The sequence below is a fragment of the Halictus rubicundus genome, chromosome 14, assembly GCF_050948215.1.
Source record: "Halictus rubicundus isolate RS-2024b chromosome 14, iyHalRubi1_principal, whole genome shotgun sequence".
Classification (NCBI taxonomy): domain Eukaryota; kingdom Metazoa; phylum Arthropoda; class Insecta; order Hymenoptera; family Halictidae; genus Halictus; species Halictus rubicundus.
Window position 1 is genome coordinate 8,837,244 of NC_135162.1, and position 15,772 is coordinate 8,853,015.

The 15,772-nt window shown below is 38.9% G+C and overlaps 4 protein-coding genes across 4 annotated transcripts; 1 reads left to right on the top strand and 3 right to left on the bottom strand.

Moving 5' to 3' along the window:
- Positions 1-1,249: 1,249 nt before the first annotated feature.
- On the top strand, positions 1,250-3,724 carry LOC143360961 (cytoplasmic 60S subunit biogenesis factor ZNF622). Its single transcript, XM_076800184.1, has 2 exons — positions 1,250-2,565; positions 2,634-3,724. The coding sequence occupies exons 1-2, from the start codon at positions 1,896-1,898 to the stop codon at positions 3,110-3,112; spliced, it is 1,149 nt and encodes a 382-aa protein (XP_076656299.1). The 5' UTR covers positions 1,250-1,895; the 3' UTR covers positions 3,113-3,724.
- On the bottom strand, positions 3,639-7,004 carry LOC143360967 (arylalkylamine N-acetyltransferase 1). Its single transcript, XM_076800191.1, has 3 exons — positions 6,638-7,004; positions 5,223-5,492; positions 3,639-4,674 (listed from the first exon to the last, which is right to left on the bottom strand). The coding sequence occupies exons 1-3, from the start codon at positions 6,848-6,850 to the stop codon at positions 4,516-4,518; spliced, it is 642 nt and encodes a 213-aa protein (XP_076656306.1). The 5' UTR covers positions 6,851-7,004; the 3' UTR covers positions 3,639-4,515.
- Positions 7,005-7,195: 191 nt separating this feature from the next.
- Positions 7,196-9,050, bottom strand: Vha36-1 (V-type proton ATPase subunit Vha36-1). The gene is made up of 4 exons (XM_076799919.1): positions 8,913-9,050; positions 8,444-8,561; positions 7,879-8,364; positions 7,196-7,804 (listed from the first exon to the last, which is right to left on the bottom strand). Exons 1-4 carry the CDS (start codon positions 8,951-8,953, stop codon positions 7,706-7,708), a joined length of 744 nt encoding a protein of 247 aa, XP_076656034.1. The 5' UTR covers positions 8,954-9,050; the 3' UTR covers positions 7,196-7,705.
- A 1,082-nt stretch (positions 9,051-10,132) lies between these two features.
- Alkb (alpha-ketoglutarate-dependent dioxygenase AlkB) lies at positions 10,133-11,358 on the bottom strand. Its single transcript, XM_076800331.1, has 3 exons — positions 11,202-11,358; positions 11,028-11,139; positions 10,133-10,967 (listed from the first exon to the last, which is right to left on the bottom strand). The coding sequence occupies exons 1-3, from the start codon at positions 11,292-11,294 to the stop codon at positions 10,237-10,239; spliced, it is 936 nt and encodes a 311-aa protein (XP_076656446.1). The 5' UTR covers positions 11,295-11,358; the 3' UTR covers positions 10,133-10,236.
- Positions 11,359-15,772: the final 4,414 nt, after the last annotated feature.

Genomic DNA, 15,772 nt, shown 5'->3' on the forward strand with positions numbered 1-15,772 from the left:
GTTATAAACGATTAAAAGTGCGATTTTAAGTCGAAAATCGTGAAATATTGATTATATAATGGATAAAATAAGGTGAAAGGAATATATTGCACATGTATTTACATTTATAATATATAAGTAATTAGATTAACAATAATATGTGAGGACCGTTTTTTGTATTGGGCAGATAGAGCTCAGGCTCTCCTACGCCATCTTTGTATGATATATATAAAGGCAAGAATAAACCATAACCCTAACCATATTTACCGTTAGGTTTACGGCGTACTGAAAATGCCTAATTTTTGTCATTATTTTATGAAAAGAACGGGTACTTTTCTACCCAAATTTGTAACCATTCCTTTCATAATGTGTACCCAAGGAAATATAAGTTTGTTGAATAATTTCTGATGGATGCATCTTTACGATCTCAGTGATTGGAAATTCAACACGTTAGAACCCGTCATTTTGACGGGTCCCGTGAACTCTCACTTTAAATTATTACGTCACACTGCGGCCTGAATCATGCAATTTAACGACGTTTTATATACTTAAAAAAGCAACTATTTCATTTCGATTTGTAATCAATTTTTTATTGTTTCCTAGATGTCCATTGCAAAATCAATACAGTTTCATTAAAATTACAGGGAATATTTAAAGATGAGCATTTTATTTTAAAAAAACTTAATACTTCGCATTTCTCTTTTTTTTGTACAACGAAGTACAGTATTTTGTGTTAAAAATTACAGAAAAATAAGTAAAGAATATCTATTAAGTTCCAAAGAGTTCCAGATTCGGACAAATTGAAACATTTTGTAGCATATTTTTTCTATAGAATTATGCAGGAATCATTTTCCACTTCGACCCATTTTTCAAATTATTGTTGATTAAAAATATGAATTAATCTCTTCGCATATTTGATCGTGTTTTTTTTTTAGATATGTATACGTCTGTACGATATGTTCGCGTATTATTCAGACACACAATTGTCCATTTAACCAGACAACAATGAATCGATTGATACTCCATTTAAAATTATTAAACAGCACGCGAAAAATATAACTAGAATATTTAATTCTCAATAATGCTTTGAATACGTCCACTTATTACTCAGACAATGATTATCGTAACAAAATTTTCCACATAACAATTTCACAATGAAACAATCGATATTTCTTTTCGATATTTAGTACAGTCGTTGAACAACCGACGAACAATAAATTTCAAATTATCTAATTAACTCGCGTATCAAAAAAGAGAAAATCTAGTAACATGGCCGTCTAATCGAAGGTCGTAGTCTATGTTTAAATAACAGTAAGGTGATAAAAAAATAAGCACAGAAGCAAATGTCTTACTGCCAAGATAATAAAACTGCCCAGCAAACTTAGTAAATGACACATCGTTACGATTACTCATGGAATCCTGTAATTATTCGTGCACCATTTGTCGTCGGTCTCCAATACATGTAGATGGACCATGAATTTCTTCAAGTTGCCGCTAATTGAATACATACGCAAGTCCTGATGATCCAGAAAAAATGAGTCGTACTTCCTAACTATCAAGAGATTAATATTACACGTTTCTGGCGGCTCTGGCGCAAGATCAGATATGTACCATTGTGATATTTGTAACGGTAATGCGAAGACGTTAGTATAACCGCAATGACAGTGTAGAAAGTAAATGCGCACGTGCTTCGTGTTATAGTTCTCTAGTGTATGTATATATATCAATATTAATTGCAATTGTTAGTATTCCCGATATTATTTGATATTATTATTATTTTTTTCTGGTATGACGAGATTCTACCGTACCGTCTATAAATAATCGTATCGATTGTTATCGCGCGTGAAAAGCGAACCTCTGTTAATGTTCATTGTTAAGTTGTATTTATAAGAAAAGAAACCATCGGAACACTGAAAATGACTTCGCCGTTTACTTGTATCACGTGTCGTGTGGCTTTTCGAGATTTGGAGGTGCAACGGCAGCATTACAAATCAGACTGGCACAGGTACAATTTGAAAAGGAAAGTGGCGGAGCTGCCTCCAGTTACTGTAGAAGAATTTCAGAAGAGAGTGATCGCGCAAAGGAACAAGGATGACCAAGAGAGGAGCGAAGAGTTGATGAACTGTAAGGTGTGTAGGAAAAATTTCAACACGAAGAACCAATACGAGAATCATCTGGTGTCGAAGAAGCACAAGGAAAAGTGTGCAAAACAAAGCAGCATAGAAGCTTCGCACGAAGATACGGACGATACAACTTCTCCTGGTGCTACATTGAAGAAGGACATTCAGAATGAAGGTTCCAGCCGTAGTGGCAAGCGACCAGCGGAGGAAATGGAAATAGATTCCGATATAGAATCTGTAGACTCGGATGAATGGCTAGAAGATACGGAGAATCCGATACAAAATAACGATTGTCTGTTCTGTGATCACCATAGTAGATCTTTGGTAAAGAATTTAAAACACATGACCGTTGTACATTCGTTCTTTATACCGGATCCCGAGTATTGCACAGATATCAAAGGGTTGCTTACTTACCTCGGAGAAAAGATATTCGCTGGGTTCATGTGCATTTGGTGCAACGAAACTGGTAAGAAAGCTTTTATTTTTGTAATGGGTTTCTTTATCATGTTATTAATGCTTTTGTCAAATTTGCAGGGAAAAGCTTCCAAAGCGTGGAAGCCGTCAGAGCACACATGGTGGACAAAGGACACTGCAGAGTGCTACACGAGGGAGATGCGCTCGCTGAATACGCAGAGTTTTACGATTACTCGTCCAGTTACCCGGATGCAGAAAACGGCGATGTGGATGCGGAAGTCGAAATACCTGAATTAGACGACAGTGATTACCAATTGGTCTTGCCATCTGGGAACGTTATTGGCCATAGATCCCTAATGAGATATTACAAGCAAAACTTAAACCCGAACAGAGCGGTCGCGGTACCGAAGAAAGAGAAATTAAGGAAAGTACTACTACAATATAGAGCACTAGGCTGGACAGAGACACAGAAAGAGATTGCTATTAAGAAAGCCAGGGACATAAAATATATGCAAAGAATACAGGCTAAGTACTCCACACAGTTGCAGTTTAAAGCAAACAAAATGCAAAGATACTTTAGACCCCAAGTAAACTTCTAGATATCCTTAGAATATGTATAAATATTGTTGCAAGACTGCATTCCTCTTAAACTTTAGAATTTTTATGCAGAACAAATTGTTAGGCGTGCTTATTGCGTTGCGTATTTATACATTTATCGCTGAAATAAACTTGTACTTATTTAATTGAAATCTGCACTTTAATATTTGTTAGTTATGTGACCACACTGCGGATTTTCGTGTACGATAAAATTTAAATTAGATGCAGATTCCCGAAAAAAAAGAAATAAAATCAGAGAATTTAATCGTGTTTACAATTATTATTAATTTATGGGAATCGTTAATTCAGAAAACTCTTGTTTTTACTTTAATTTTATGATCCTTGATCGGAAAAGTTCAATTTTAGATCAAAGTCCGCAGTTTGGTTACGGTTATTGGGCTGAGTCATGAGCTCAAGAGAATTTGCTATTGAAATCATTGCCATTACGCTCAGCAATAACAATTATTTTCATGACTCGACCCAGTATTGTTGCACTGTCAAAAGGATATACACGTTACAAGCCGTCAGTCATTATAAACTGTAATATTTATTTGGCGGATATTCTTACAAAATAACTTGTAATATATTTTCGTAACACGTGATATCAACAAAAATATTCCTTGTCACTTTTTTAGTTTATACTCATAATGGACCCGTTATCCATAATTCCTGAAACCATGAGCTGAATCGCTTGATTTTCGATAAGTGGTCACACGCGGATCCAAAAAACCATTGGATCCCACAACGACTGTAAAAAAATTCGTACACGAACATCCGAGAATATTCGTGGGCTCGTGTACCGCGTACGTATACAATATACTTTCAATTTTTCCATCGGCAAACATTGTAGGATGTACTTTGAAGACTCAACAAATCGTCAAATTATAACATTTGACACGCACGATTATCGTTTTCCTCGGCTTCGACGACTATAGAAACACAGAAACGTTGATTTCGCATATCATATGTCTCGCGAACCAGAGCAGCCGGCCCCGCACAGAATGCGGAAGAAAAGTTCAGCGAACGATACTCTAAACATAGATCCTCTTACGGTTTCGTTTCAAATTTTTTTATTTTTTTTTTGTCTTGTCGTCAGTTTTCTTGCTTTTCCTTTTGTAACACATCGTTCGGAGATATAGAGAGGGGGGCAGATACCAGTGCCTCGAATTTGTAATACTCTCTACGCAAGACACGCGGTCCCACCACCCGTCGTTAAATAAACAATTACTTCTCTGAAAACTTTAGACGTCTTTCAGATGAACATACACATTAGAGAGCTGTTATTGTCGTGTAACGATACATATAGGTTTTTTACTCTACGGTTTTGTAACAATTTTTCTGTTCAGCGGAGATCTCTGTCGAATAATGTTGAACATCTTCGTTTGCCCGGTTTCGCCTTCTTCGTTTAAGTCAACACTTTTACCATCAGCTTCAGGGCTTGATGGGGCGGTGCCGGTCTCATAGACTCGTCCAGCTCTGTGTACGGGATATCGGCTTCCACCTGAAATCCGTGTTTCAAGCATACCTTTTGAGAGAACATCCCGGTGGCGTCCGCTTTGAACACCTGCAATACACATCGGACAGACTGAGTACATTCGCCGAAGAAGTTCCCCGCTTTCTGAACGTTTACATACACGTTGAATTACACCACGTGCAAAAGTACCTCCCGAGAAAGCAACGAGTGCATCGCAATTACATCTTGGTAAACGAACATTCATCCCATGCATTACAATCGAAGAACATGCTGAAACAAAAGGAGAACGTGAATTCGGGGATTCGAGAGATCCTAACGTCTGTTGAGCATCGCTAGTCGGTTTCCTCCGGGGCACCGAATCTTCTTCGCTTTCGGTTAAACGTAAAGGATCCCCGTCGTTTCTTGCGTTATAATTTTAAATTAGAAAACACCACATCAATTTATTGGAAATCGTAGATGCAGGGATGTGTCACGTAAAATTAGAACACGATGGCGATAGGTCGTTCGTAAAGGTCACGGAGCACCGTTTTAGGGTGGCAAAGTGATTGTCCAGTGAACTTAAACGCATGCATCGGACATTTAGACATCGACTGCGAAATATCGGCGAGGTTCTCACGGCAATCAATGGCTATTGTTACCTTGAATCCAGCGTTTCTCGCCGTTTCTATACTGTCCGCCATCAGAACGTTCGCCAGACCCCTACCGCGGAATTTCTCGTCTACGCTGAGGATGCGGCATTCGAACAATTCGTCGACATTGTACTTGGCAAATAGGTCAATCTTGTCGTTGACCTTGTAGAGCAGCCCGAATATTATTTTGAATTTCTCGTCGTTCAATTCGGCGAGCCGACGCTCGGCCTCCTCGCGCTCTCCCTTCTTCAAGATACCGTTCAAGGCCATGCCTGCTATCTAATTAGGTGATGGGAATGTTCAATAATAACGGGAACTGTATTCGTTGGAAGTTAGAAGTGGGGTAGAGTCCTACCCCAAATAATTTTTGAATCACCCCGTTCGAGAAGTATTGAGGAGGGGACTTATATCGAGTCACTTGACTGTACCACCTAAATTTACTCATTACCTACTTGTTGCATCAAAAAATGTTTCGAACAAATGTTGTTAGATATTGATCGCTACATACAATGTTGTAATTGGTTTTTTTATGTTTCGCTTTCTTATCGAGATACGACCGCGACCTTGAGTTTTTGTCTCATAACGTGTAACGTTTAAATATGCAATTTGAAAGAGTATCGAATGCTGAGTAAAAAAGTATTAAGGTGTGTGGGGTGAAAAAGTAATAGTTACCGAGGTATTCGTTAGTTAGTCTTTGGTGGAAGTATGTTGACAAAATGTTTATTTTTAATTATTTGTTTGTGAACCTTTTGCTAATGTATTTGTGACGTTTTTCTGATTAAAACGAGCCCAAACACGATACGATTTGCACCTCGTTCGCTCGTTTAATCCACGATTTAGTAGAACCTCCGATATCCGAACACATCGAGGTCCTACTAAATCGTGGATTAAATAAGTAAATACGATCCAAACCGTATCACGTTGGGCATCATTTTAATAAGGAAAGAGTCACGAACATGCTGGTGAAATTTTCATAAAAAAATAATTAAAAGGCAAACAAGCTATGATTGAAGTTTTTTGTCATGCAACGAGTAGGTTACGAGTTCAGGCGGTACAGTTAATTGTATTTTCCTCCCTGAATTTAATATAATGGTAGAATCAAATTTCCGTTTGGGTCCTACTTCTTGAAAACGATGGGAACAATTTTCAATAAAAATTCGTAGTCTAGTAACAACGTTCAGTATAAGCAAACAAATTCGATGAAAACCGAAGTTCGAGATGGATATCTACCCCACGTGTAGCTTATTGTTAGTACCAAGAGGTTGTCGTACAAAGCGCGTATCTTCAAGGTCAAGGAAAGTGTTTACTTGTTGACGAGGAGGTTACACAGGAACTATAAGATCGACAAAAAGAGTACACGGGGAGAAAGTACGAAAATTATAGCGTTAACATGGAGATGGTTATCCCTGTTCGATTCGACTCACCGTTCCGTTCTGGTCCACCAGCATCCTCGAGTGCCCTTGCTTTAAAGTGAGTAGGCAGTGTCTCTCGAGCTCAAACTGGCTCTCACCCTTATCGCAGAGTCCCACCGCGTGGTTCAGCGGTTCGTCGGCGAAAAAATTCCATTTCAAATGATTGATCGCCTCCTCGAAGCGATTTTCCGGGACTTCGACGACCGTTAAATGATCCGATGACATCTTTGGGGTGGACACGGCACGAATTTTCCGCGCACTGAAAGGATTTTCCACGCGCGCACCACCCTTAGTAGGGAGAGCTCATATGGGAAAAGGTCCATATATTGATTGACCCAGTTCGAGAAATTTACTGGCTACAATGATTATGCATCGTCCTTAATTATTCTTAACGCGAAACGCGCCTGTCAGGAAGCATCTATAGCCGTCGACAGGAACCCGATAGTCCCGACGACCGCATTGGCTATTTTAATAGATATTCAACATTAATATCTAATCTTTTTACTGGTACATCTGCAATAGCAGCGTAATGCGTGAAACAGGGAAGAATAAGGAACGTAAACGCAGGCGTGAACGTATATGTACATGTTTATTATTCGTAAATTCTTACTAAATTAATGGATTCTATAACCATCTATAATATCTGCCACAAATAGTTCACATTTCGCGATTTCCTTATCAATATATCAACAATGCAAACAGTTTGAATGTGTTCGGACACGATGGGAGTTTTAACAAGCCAGTGACACGCGATCGACAGCAAATATTAACATCTTTCAATACAGTAATAGAGTCTAGGATATATTACATTGTAATCAATAAACGTTAACGATGCTGTATAGATCATCACGTTGTTTTACAGTTTGACAACATAAAACTTGCTTACGAAAGATTAATCACGATTTTGTTTTGTGTAATATAACACAGTATTCTGAAACCAATATTGTTTGGGAATCTTCGCGAAGGGGGATAAATTGCATTATCATGCTTCACTTGATTCACACTTCACACATTCATTCAGAGTCGAAACATACTTTTTTCTTAATACTTCAGTGTGTGAAAACAAGCTATGTACAGTGTTTAGAACAAAATATCATCGTCTCCTTCGTCAAGCATGTTCGGAGCCTCTTCCGGATTGTCTTTCTCGTATTGCAGCCTTTCTTTTCTAGCACTTTCAACCTAGAGGAGAATTTAAACAATGTAATGCATTCCGTTGAGAATTGAGAATCTTGTTTAGAGAAATCAAATGTTACCTTGGCTTTTACTTGTTTCTTCTTGTCCTGGATCTTCTTTAACCGGTAGAACTCTTCTCTCTCCAATTCGTCCAGCTCGGAGATGATGTAGGCAAGAGTTCTTTCGATTCTTGGAATGATAACGTGTTCGATAGCGTTAACACGACGGTTTGTGATTTTAATGACCTCGTCCAAGGTGACGAAACTCGTCTGCAGAGACGCTAGTTCCACTAGCAGCTTCACTGCTCTTTGATAATTCTTTTTTAGCTTGGCTAGTTGTTGACCACCTCTGGCCAAACCTGCCAACTCGTAAGTATCCGTGCCGTCCTGATACGATTCAAATACTGGAAGATTAACACCGGCTACGTTATCTTTCTTAGAACGAATTTTAATTTGTGCTTTTGTCACATTCTGTAGAACTACTTGATTAAAGTCTCCGGTCGTAAATTTTGCTTCGGCCAATGAGAAAGCAGCCTCTTTCATTACTTCTCCCATAAGAGTTTTGGTCTGGACAGAAAATTAACGAATCAAACATTACAACTTAGAAAAAAAGCGATTAGAAAGACGAATAGTACAGAAGTTGTACCTCAATGATTTTGCCCAAAATCAACCTGAAACGCATTTGCAATGCGTCAGCTTTCTTCTTTAGTAAACCATGTCCTTTTGTTGCTCCCTGGAGCCGGGATTTCATTAACATTTGCGCTCTGAAAGAAACATATACCGATTAAAATATAGTTCTAACTTATTCCTGCTTGTGTAGTAATTCTGTCAAAGAGATATATGTATATAGTAAGGAACTTCGACATTTTAATTAGGCAACGATAAGACGGTTTCACGATTTATAATAACGTGACAAAACGAGAATGGTACAGTGGCGAGTTTAAACATTATGTCGAAATGTTTGAAACTCAATGACTATAGGGTTACACCCATCCAGCGATGGATGAGGGTCACGAGTGATTGAAGGAAAAATAAAAAACCATGCGAGATAAATGAACAGTACGATAGGTAAAAGAAAGAGGAGGATTTCAGTAACGTTTAAGTGAAATACTTACCCCCGGGAAGGGAAAATCGGAAGTTTATCCTTTCCAGACATAGCTATGAGAACTATCAAGCAGACAGGAATGAGATTGATCAGCTGACTCGCGGGACCGGAAGTTTCAGGCTAAACGCAGTTGCGCGAAATGAAGCGCGCGATTCGAATGAACGAAGCTGCATACGACCATTTAAACGCACCAATTCGTACGTGTTATCAACATTTCATGTCCGACAGTCGTTTTTCGGTGTCTCGACAATTGATAGTACGATGAAAATAATTTTTCTTGTTTCTTATACACAGGAGATGATTTACACAGTATCCGAATAAACTGAGTAATAAAATGTTTCAAAATTAACGCCACTTGTTCAATTCTTGCAACTAAATTCAAAATATATCATTGAACTAAATAGTACACATGTATTTAGCACAGAATAATGTACGATGAGTGCGAATATCGTTCAACCGGCAACGACAGAAAACATAGAGCCTATTACACGTTCGAAGAAATGAAAGAATCTTTCGTGGAAAGATTAAAAAAAGAGAATCGTTGTTTCTTCATTAGCGACAGCGAATCGGCAGATACAATTAGGATTGATGTATGCGCTGTCAATCCACATAATTCACGTAGAAGTTGCTTGCGTGCAGGAATATTAACGAGAGCTTGTGAAGATATCCTCGTGAGAATGAATATTAATATCCTGTAACGATTGGTTTGTACACATATACATACGATTAATTTTGCAATACATGTTGACGTGGACAGAGGTGCAAAAATAATGAAATTTTCTTATAGGTTGATACTTTTTGAACAAACCATGTCTAATTTGAAAGGAAAGATGAATCATATACCAGACATTTCGAAAGATTTTATTCTCAACAAGGCAGTTCGAGATGCTACCAATATTTTACTTAAGCCATACATGCCTATGCTCTTAGAACTGAATTCATCTTCAATCAATTCTGAGAATAAATATCAAGCTATTACCGATTTTACTCAGAAATGTGTATTGAATTCACAGGACTTTTTATTGAAAATGGCAGCAGTTGCATGGAATTTTCTAAACGTTCTTTCAAGAGACGATAAAATCTGGACCACGGAACACAAAAACAGTGAAATTTAAAGTTTTATTAAGCTATTATTAATAGAGGTATATTATACTTTTTATAGTGCAGCTTCTACTGCCCATGTGAATTGACAGTTCATGTGGTGGAAGAAATGAATATTTAAGGCCAATGTAATTAATATAAGTATTTTTAATAAAACTGTACAAGGAAATATTGGATTTTTAGACTGTACAAGGAAATATTGTACATTTGGACTATACAAGGAGATATCGAATTCATGGCAAAGTTGATTGTCCAGGTGTCAACACCTGTCTTACATTCATATTTATTCTAGCCTCAGAAATGTAAGCTTTCGCGTACTTCCAATCATTGGGGAGCCATTCACAATGTTGTCCTTTATTGTCATTTACTTCCTCTTGGTCCCATGGCGCAGAAACTGCTGGTAAAATTTTTGGTACTCCATGGTACCTCAAACGCGATTCTCCAGACATGATTACTATGTCTCCACTCCTTAAAAGTATGGAGTGAGCTGCGTCCTCTTCTCTGAGTCCTCCGATTAAAAATATTGCAGTTTGACCGAAACTGATAGAAAACAAGGGTGCACCAACGTTAACTTCAGAATGATCGGTATGACCTGCCAGCGTCGAATTCATTCTATAATAATTGATAATTGCTGCTTCCGCCTTGAAGTCCATAAAATTTAAAGTTTTTGCTAAGAACGAGGTCAACAATGATAATTCGGTAGGCATTTCCGTTTTAGATGTCTCAGAGTATAACTTAGTGTCCCAATTATGGTGATACCCTAACGTTGCCCAACGTAATTTCGGTAGCAAGTCTCTAGACTTGTTGCTGGCGAGGCACATGTCCCACCAGGCTTCATTGTCACCCAGAACATTGTGCGCATCTAAATTTAATTTATTCGGTTTCCTCGAGTAATCTTTCAAGCATTTTATGATCCAATATCGTTGCCCATCGGTGGTAAACGGATTTTTGATAAAGACGAGTCCTGTTAACATAAAGAAAATATAAAATGATCAATACTCTCCTGTAGTATCGACATACGTACCTGGAATATTAAAAAATTCATAAACTTGCCAGTCGTTCACCGGTTTCAATCCTAATTCGTATCCAGATTGTTCATTGAAGAAGCTTCCTTTAAAATTTGACTTAAGGATAACCTAGAAAATCGAGAGAATTCAGAAATATGGAAGATGTCCGAGTATCATAATTTATGACATACTTTGTTGTTATTGCGATCATTCAAATCGATCACATCCTTCAAATCGGGCGGCGGGTTCCGACTTTTGTAATATTTAAAGCTATCTCGGAACATTGCTGTGCGCGATGGGCGCCGCCATTTTGTCGTTTAGTTTTCTCGAGCGATTCCAGGTGTCGCCCAGCATTTCTGTCAAACGATTCAGGAAGGTAATTCGAAAGTAGATTTTAACGTCAGATTCCTGTGCGAGATATGTACGGCTAAATGCCTCGGATGTTTGAAGAAGAATGTCATTTCGACCCGGTTGCAGACGATCGAAAGTATCGATCCCGATGTCATTAACCACGACTAGCATTGTCCGGCCTTTCGTTGCTGTACGTGCAGAGAAAAATCGAAGAAACCTATGGTATCATAGTGCGTCGATCGCTCAAACCGATACGCACGAGTAAGCAATCGAAGATGAATCCACGATGCGACATAGTGACTAAGAACCAAGAGAAATATTCGTGTGAGCGGACACGTGTGTACGTCGCACCGTGCCATTACGATTATTCGATTCGCTGACGATTAGCATAAATATCATCATCGTCGTCCGCGAACATTAATACCGAGATACGTATCGAAAAAGTACGGGGATTCAATTAGCTTCTTTCTACAGGCTGGCTGGCCCGTACGCACACGGTAATGGACTGTGACTAATTTTAGAGCGTAATTTTCGCATAATAACACTGCCGGGAAATCTATGATTTCATAGAGCCGAAGAGAGGCACGCCGGCCGACTTCAAGGCTTTTCGAAAGCTTCGAGCGAATTAATAGCGCGCACCGCGTTAATAATCGTCCATTACCATCGCTTCTATTCTCCATAAATTCCATCCATCCACCCACCCACCCTGCGCCGCGATTTACTGTTCACCTGTAAGAATACGGACCAGCCTCGATCCAGTTCTTGGATCTCGCATGAAATGTCATGTTCGGCGCCCCCTTTTATACTTAGAATCGCGTTCATAACCTTCGTATTCCGCGGATTGAAACCCTCGCGCGTAATCTGTCTTAGCTTTCACCCTTCATGGACAACGTCGGTGCAACAGCATTTCCAAATTCGTTCCTCAGGATCAGATCATTAGGTGCGATGCGCTTTCAGCATCGTTGTTTACTTTCTAGAAGGTTGCTATAAAAAAGAAACATTAAAACGTCTAGATCATTGAGAAATTATGACAACATCTTCTTCAGAACCACATATTCTGTCTTATCCCGATGAGGGGAGGGTTGGTTGGTTGGTTTATTCTTTATTATACATAGAGATGGCGTTGGAGAGCCGGAGCTCTATTTGCCCAAAGCAAACTAGTCGTACAACAATTTATAACAAATTTTCCTTACATGCTATTCAGCTGGCACTTACATACGAGTTAATCTTATTTATTAAAATGTTAGCGTGTAATATTGTGTTCCCTCGACGGTTTTGGAATCTAATGTCTAATTTGAACTTTCATCGTGGAGTCTCTTATTCTATTTTCCTTGTGTCAGTTAGTGTCTATTTCTACATTGCACTTTGTTATTAACCTAACGATAGTCCTAACAACGGTATACTGTACAGTATCTAAACTTTTAAAAAAATTTTTAAGCGTAGTAAATCTAATGTAAAACAATATGTCGTATATCGAATGTGCGCAATGTCTTTGGTTTTATGAGGGGTGGGTGCACGAATTGAGGGGAGGAAGTTACCCCCTCTCTGCCAGTAGAGTGGGGGAACAAGCCTTGATCTGGCGACTGTGAGTCTAACGCGTAATGTCATGTTCATTAGCGCCCCCTTTCTGCAGTACAATCGTTCGTAACCTTGATATTTTCAAATCTGTCGAATAGAAGCCCACGCTTGTTTAACTCTCAAGATTCGGGAAAGAGTTGTCTTCGGTGAAAGACATGGAAGACAACGTAACAGGTTCGATCCGGTTCTCAGGTCTCGGATCAGAAAAAATACAATCGTTCATAACATTGATATTTTTAAACCTGTCGAATAGTATCCCTCGGTTTAATCTAACCTTGAAGCATTCGTGAAACAGTTGTCTTCACTGAAAGAATCATTGGTTATTCTGAAACATAGGTTTGTTTGAATGATACGCTATTTCCAGGGTTCGCGTCCGAGTGGTCGCAAGAATGATCAAATGATCCGAAGCCCGGGTTGTTGTTTGAAGCACGAGACATCTTTCACCGTATCGTCACGACCCAGCAATGCTGCAACACGGGGAAAGGTACAGAAATCGAGCCACAGGTAGCGAGCATAGAGAGCAACATGCTTGCAGAATGCCGGTGCGTTCACCCTCACTAGGATACTTTTCATACCTATTAACCCTCGGTTGGCGGAGCTTGTTCACGATTATACGATTGACGGTGTTCCGGACCATTTGCGTTCTATTTATGAATAATTTAAAACATATTTTTCATGGTACTTCTCGTACGCAGACGTTAATTGTATCGCGCAGTAGTTCGTTTAATTAATTCGCCGGAAATTGAATAAACGAAGAACGATTTTGACACTCTGGGTCTGAATAGACCCGGACTCCGCCGTCCAAGGGTTAAAAGAAAATAGTTGAGCCTCTTTAGCCTATTAATAGGCTTCCGGTAGACGTTGTTAACAGAATAGTTAACTAAAATTACATCTCCGAAAAACTGTACATCTGGTGATCCACATAACTGGGTGCACAAATTAATTCGTGACCTTGTGATACATTTCTTCTGCATTTACAGACAAGTGGAACATGCCAGGATCATGAAAATAATCCCCATCAATTATTTTACAAGTGGCCGACGAGCCCAGTCAAAAGTTCGAATTTCAAACAAAGTTGCAGTTGCGAGGGCGACAAATCAATTTGTACACCTAAATGTGTCTTGCATCGCGTGCTAGCTTTACCAGCTGCTGTAATGATTCTAGCACACGGAACAGAAACCGCGTACCGTTGACAGCGATGTTTAGAGCACCGAGGCGTGTTCGGAGCGACGAAGCGATCAAAGATTTCGAAGGACGGGTAAAGCGATCGAGGCGTTTCAATGAAAAATTCGTAGGACGGGTCCAGACCGACCCGGCGTCGCTCTGCCATGTCGGTGGACAGTGTTGTCGAGGGTAGCGCCGCACAGTGGTGCCAAGGCGGCAAAAAATCCATTTTATAAATTTTCGATTTTTATAAAAAAAAATTATTTTTATATAGCCTAATAGTGCGTGCATGATGCGCCAAAGTCAGATTTTTGAAAAAAAATTTTTTTACGGAGATATACGCATGGTAAATAACCATTTCTTCGCTCCTGGGAATTCATCAGTTTTCAGTGCGATAGTTATGTAATTACTCCGCCCATAATTGAATACTTAGGGGTCTACAAATGATATGGGTTATTGCAAATGGCTTCAACTATTAACTGGCAAAAAACAATTTTCCAAAAAAGTTGTTTAACATTAAGTAATATGGGACTAACCTGAAGCCTCTTTGCGTTACGCTCGTTTTTTATTTATGGAGGAATACAAAAAATCCTTTGAATAGCTTCGATCTGGAACTAATCGTTTTGGCAAGTTATAATATTGATCTAGCTTTGTGCAAAATTTCAGGAGATACTTCGAGATACTTTCGCCGCAATTTAAGTGTAAATATCAACTTTCGGAATTTCGAAGAATGAATCGCGCGGATGTCACGATTATTTGATGTTTCAGGTGAAATTTTTAAGGGTTACATATCGGATAATAAAAAAAAAATGTGACATTCATACATATAAAAATATATTTAATAACAATTTTTTATGTTAAATAAACAAAGTTTTCGTTCACTGGACCACTGTCGCAAAAATGCAACAGGTATTTTGTGGTAGTGCTCCAATGAACGCTGTAAAAATAATTTATGTAAGATCATAAAAATTGTTATTAAATATTTTCTTATACATAAAAAATTAATCAATCGTATGCACTTCTCATTTTTCATTATTAATTAGAAATATTCCTAAAAAATTTCACCTGGAACATCAAATAGTCGTAACTTCCGCACGATTCACTCTTGGAAATTCTGAAAGTTGATATTTAAACTTAAATTGCGGCGAAAGGGTCTCACGATTTTTTGCACAAAGTTCGATCAATATTACACCTTGCCAAAACGATTAGTTCCGGACCAAAATCTATTAAAGGATTTGTTGTATGCTTCCATAAATAAAAAATGGGCAGAAAACAGAGATTTTCGATTAGCCCGTATTACTTAATGTTGACAACTTTTTACAAAAATTTCTTTTGCCAAATAAGCGTCGTACCTGTGGCAATCTCTCCACAAAGTTTCAAACAAATTCGATGGATAGTTTCGTTTTTATAGATTCTTTGCCGCTTTTTGCCCATTTGGCACCACTGCGCGCCGTATTCTTTCTGACAGTTTCATGTCAACAAATGTCGTGCCCGCCGAGTCGCGCCCAGCCGCGAGCCAGGCCTGCATCGGAGGCACTCGCATCGTATTCGCGAGATCGGCCAATCGCGTGGCCCGGTCACGACACGATCGGCCAATCGGGCCGCGGCCCGGTGACGACCGTCGCTAAAAATAGCTCGTATATATCTAGGCCGGTCGCGACCGCGAATT

Bases quoted from the DNA above. Each gene is read 5' to 3' on its own strand.
- Alkb (XM_076800331.1), bottom strand. From the start codon at position 11,294: ATGTTCCGAGATAGCTTTAAATATTACAAAAGTCGGAACCCGCCGCCC. The intron at 11,140-11,201 runs GTATGTCATAAA...TCGATTTTCTAG, and splicing joins ATGATCGCAATAACAACAAA to GTTATCCTTAAGTCAAATTT. The intron at 10,968-11,027 runs GTACGTATGTCG...TTATGTTAACAG, and splicing joins TGAATTTTTTAATATTCCAG to GACTCGTCTTTATCAAAAAT.
- LOC143360961 (XM_076800184.1), top strand. From the start codon at position 1,896: ATGACTTCGCCGTTTACTTGTATCACGTGTCGTGTGGCTTTTCGAGAT. The intron at 2,566-2,633 runs GTAAGAAAGCTT...TCAAATTTGCAG, and splicing joins CATTTGGTGCAACGAAACTG to GGAAAAGCTTCCAAAGCGTG.
- Vha36-1 (XM_076799919.1), bottom strand. From the start codon at position 8,953: ATGTCTGGAAAGGATAAACTTCCGATTTTCCCTTCCCGGGG. The intron at 8,562-8,912 runs GTAAGTATTTCA...TGTTTCTTTCAG, and splicing joins CCGATTTTCCCTTCCCGGGG to AGCGCAAATGTTAATGAAAT. The intron at 7,805-7,878 runs GTAACATTTGAT...ATTCTCCTCTAG, and splicing joins AGAAACAAGTAAAAGCCAAG to GTTGAAAGTGCTAGAAAAGA.
- LOC143360967 (XM_076800191.1), bottom strand. From the start codon at position 6,850: ATGTCATCGGATCATTTAACGGTCGTCGAAGTCCCGGAAAATCGCTTC. The intron at 5,493-6,637 runs GTGAGTCGAATC...TCACCTAATTAG, and splicing joins TGGTGGACCAGAACGGAACG to ATAGCAGGCATGGCCTTGAA. The intron at 4,675-5,222 runs GTAACAATAGCC...TGTGTATTGCAG, and splicing joins CGAGAAACGCTGGATTCAAG to GTGTTCAAAGCGGACGCCAC.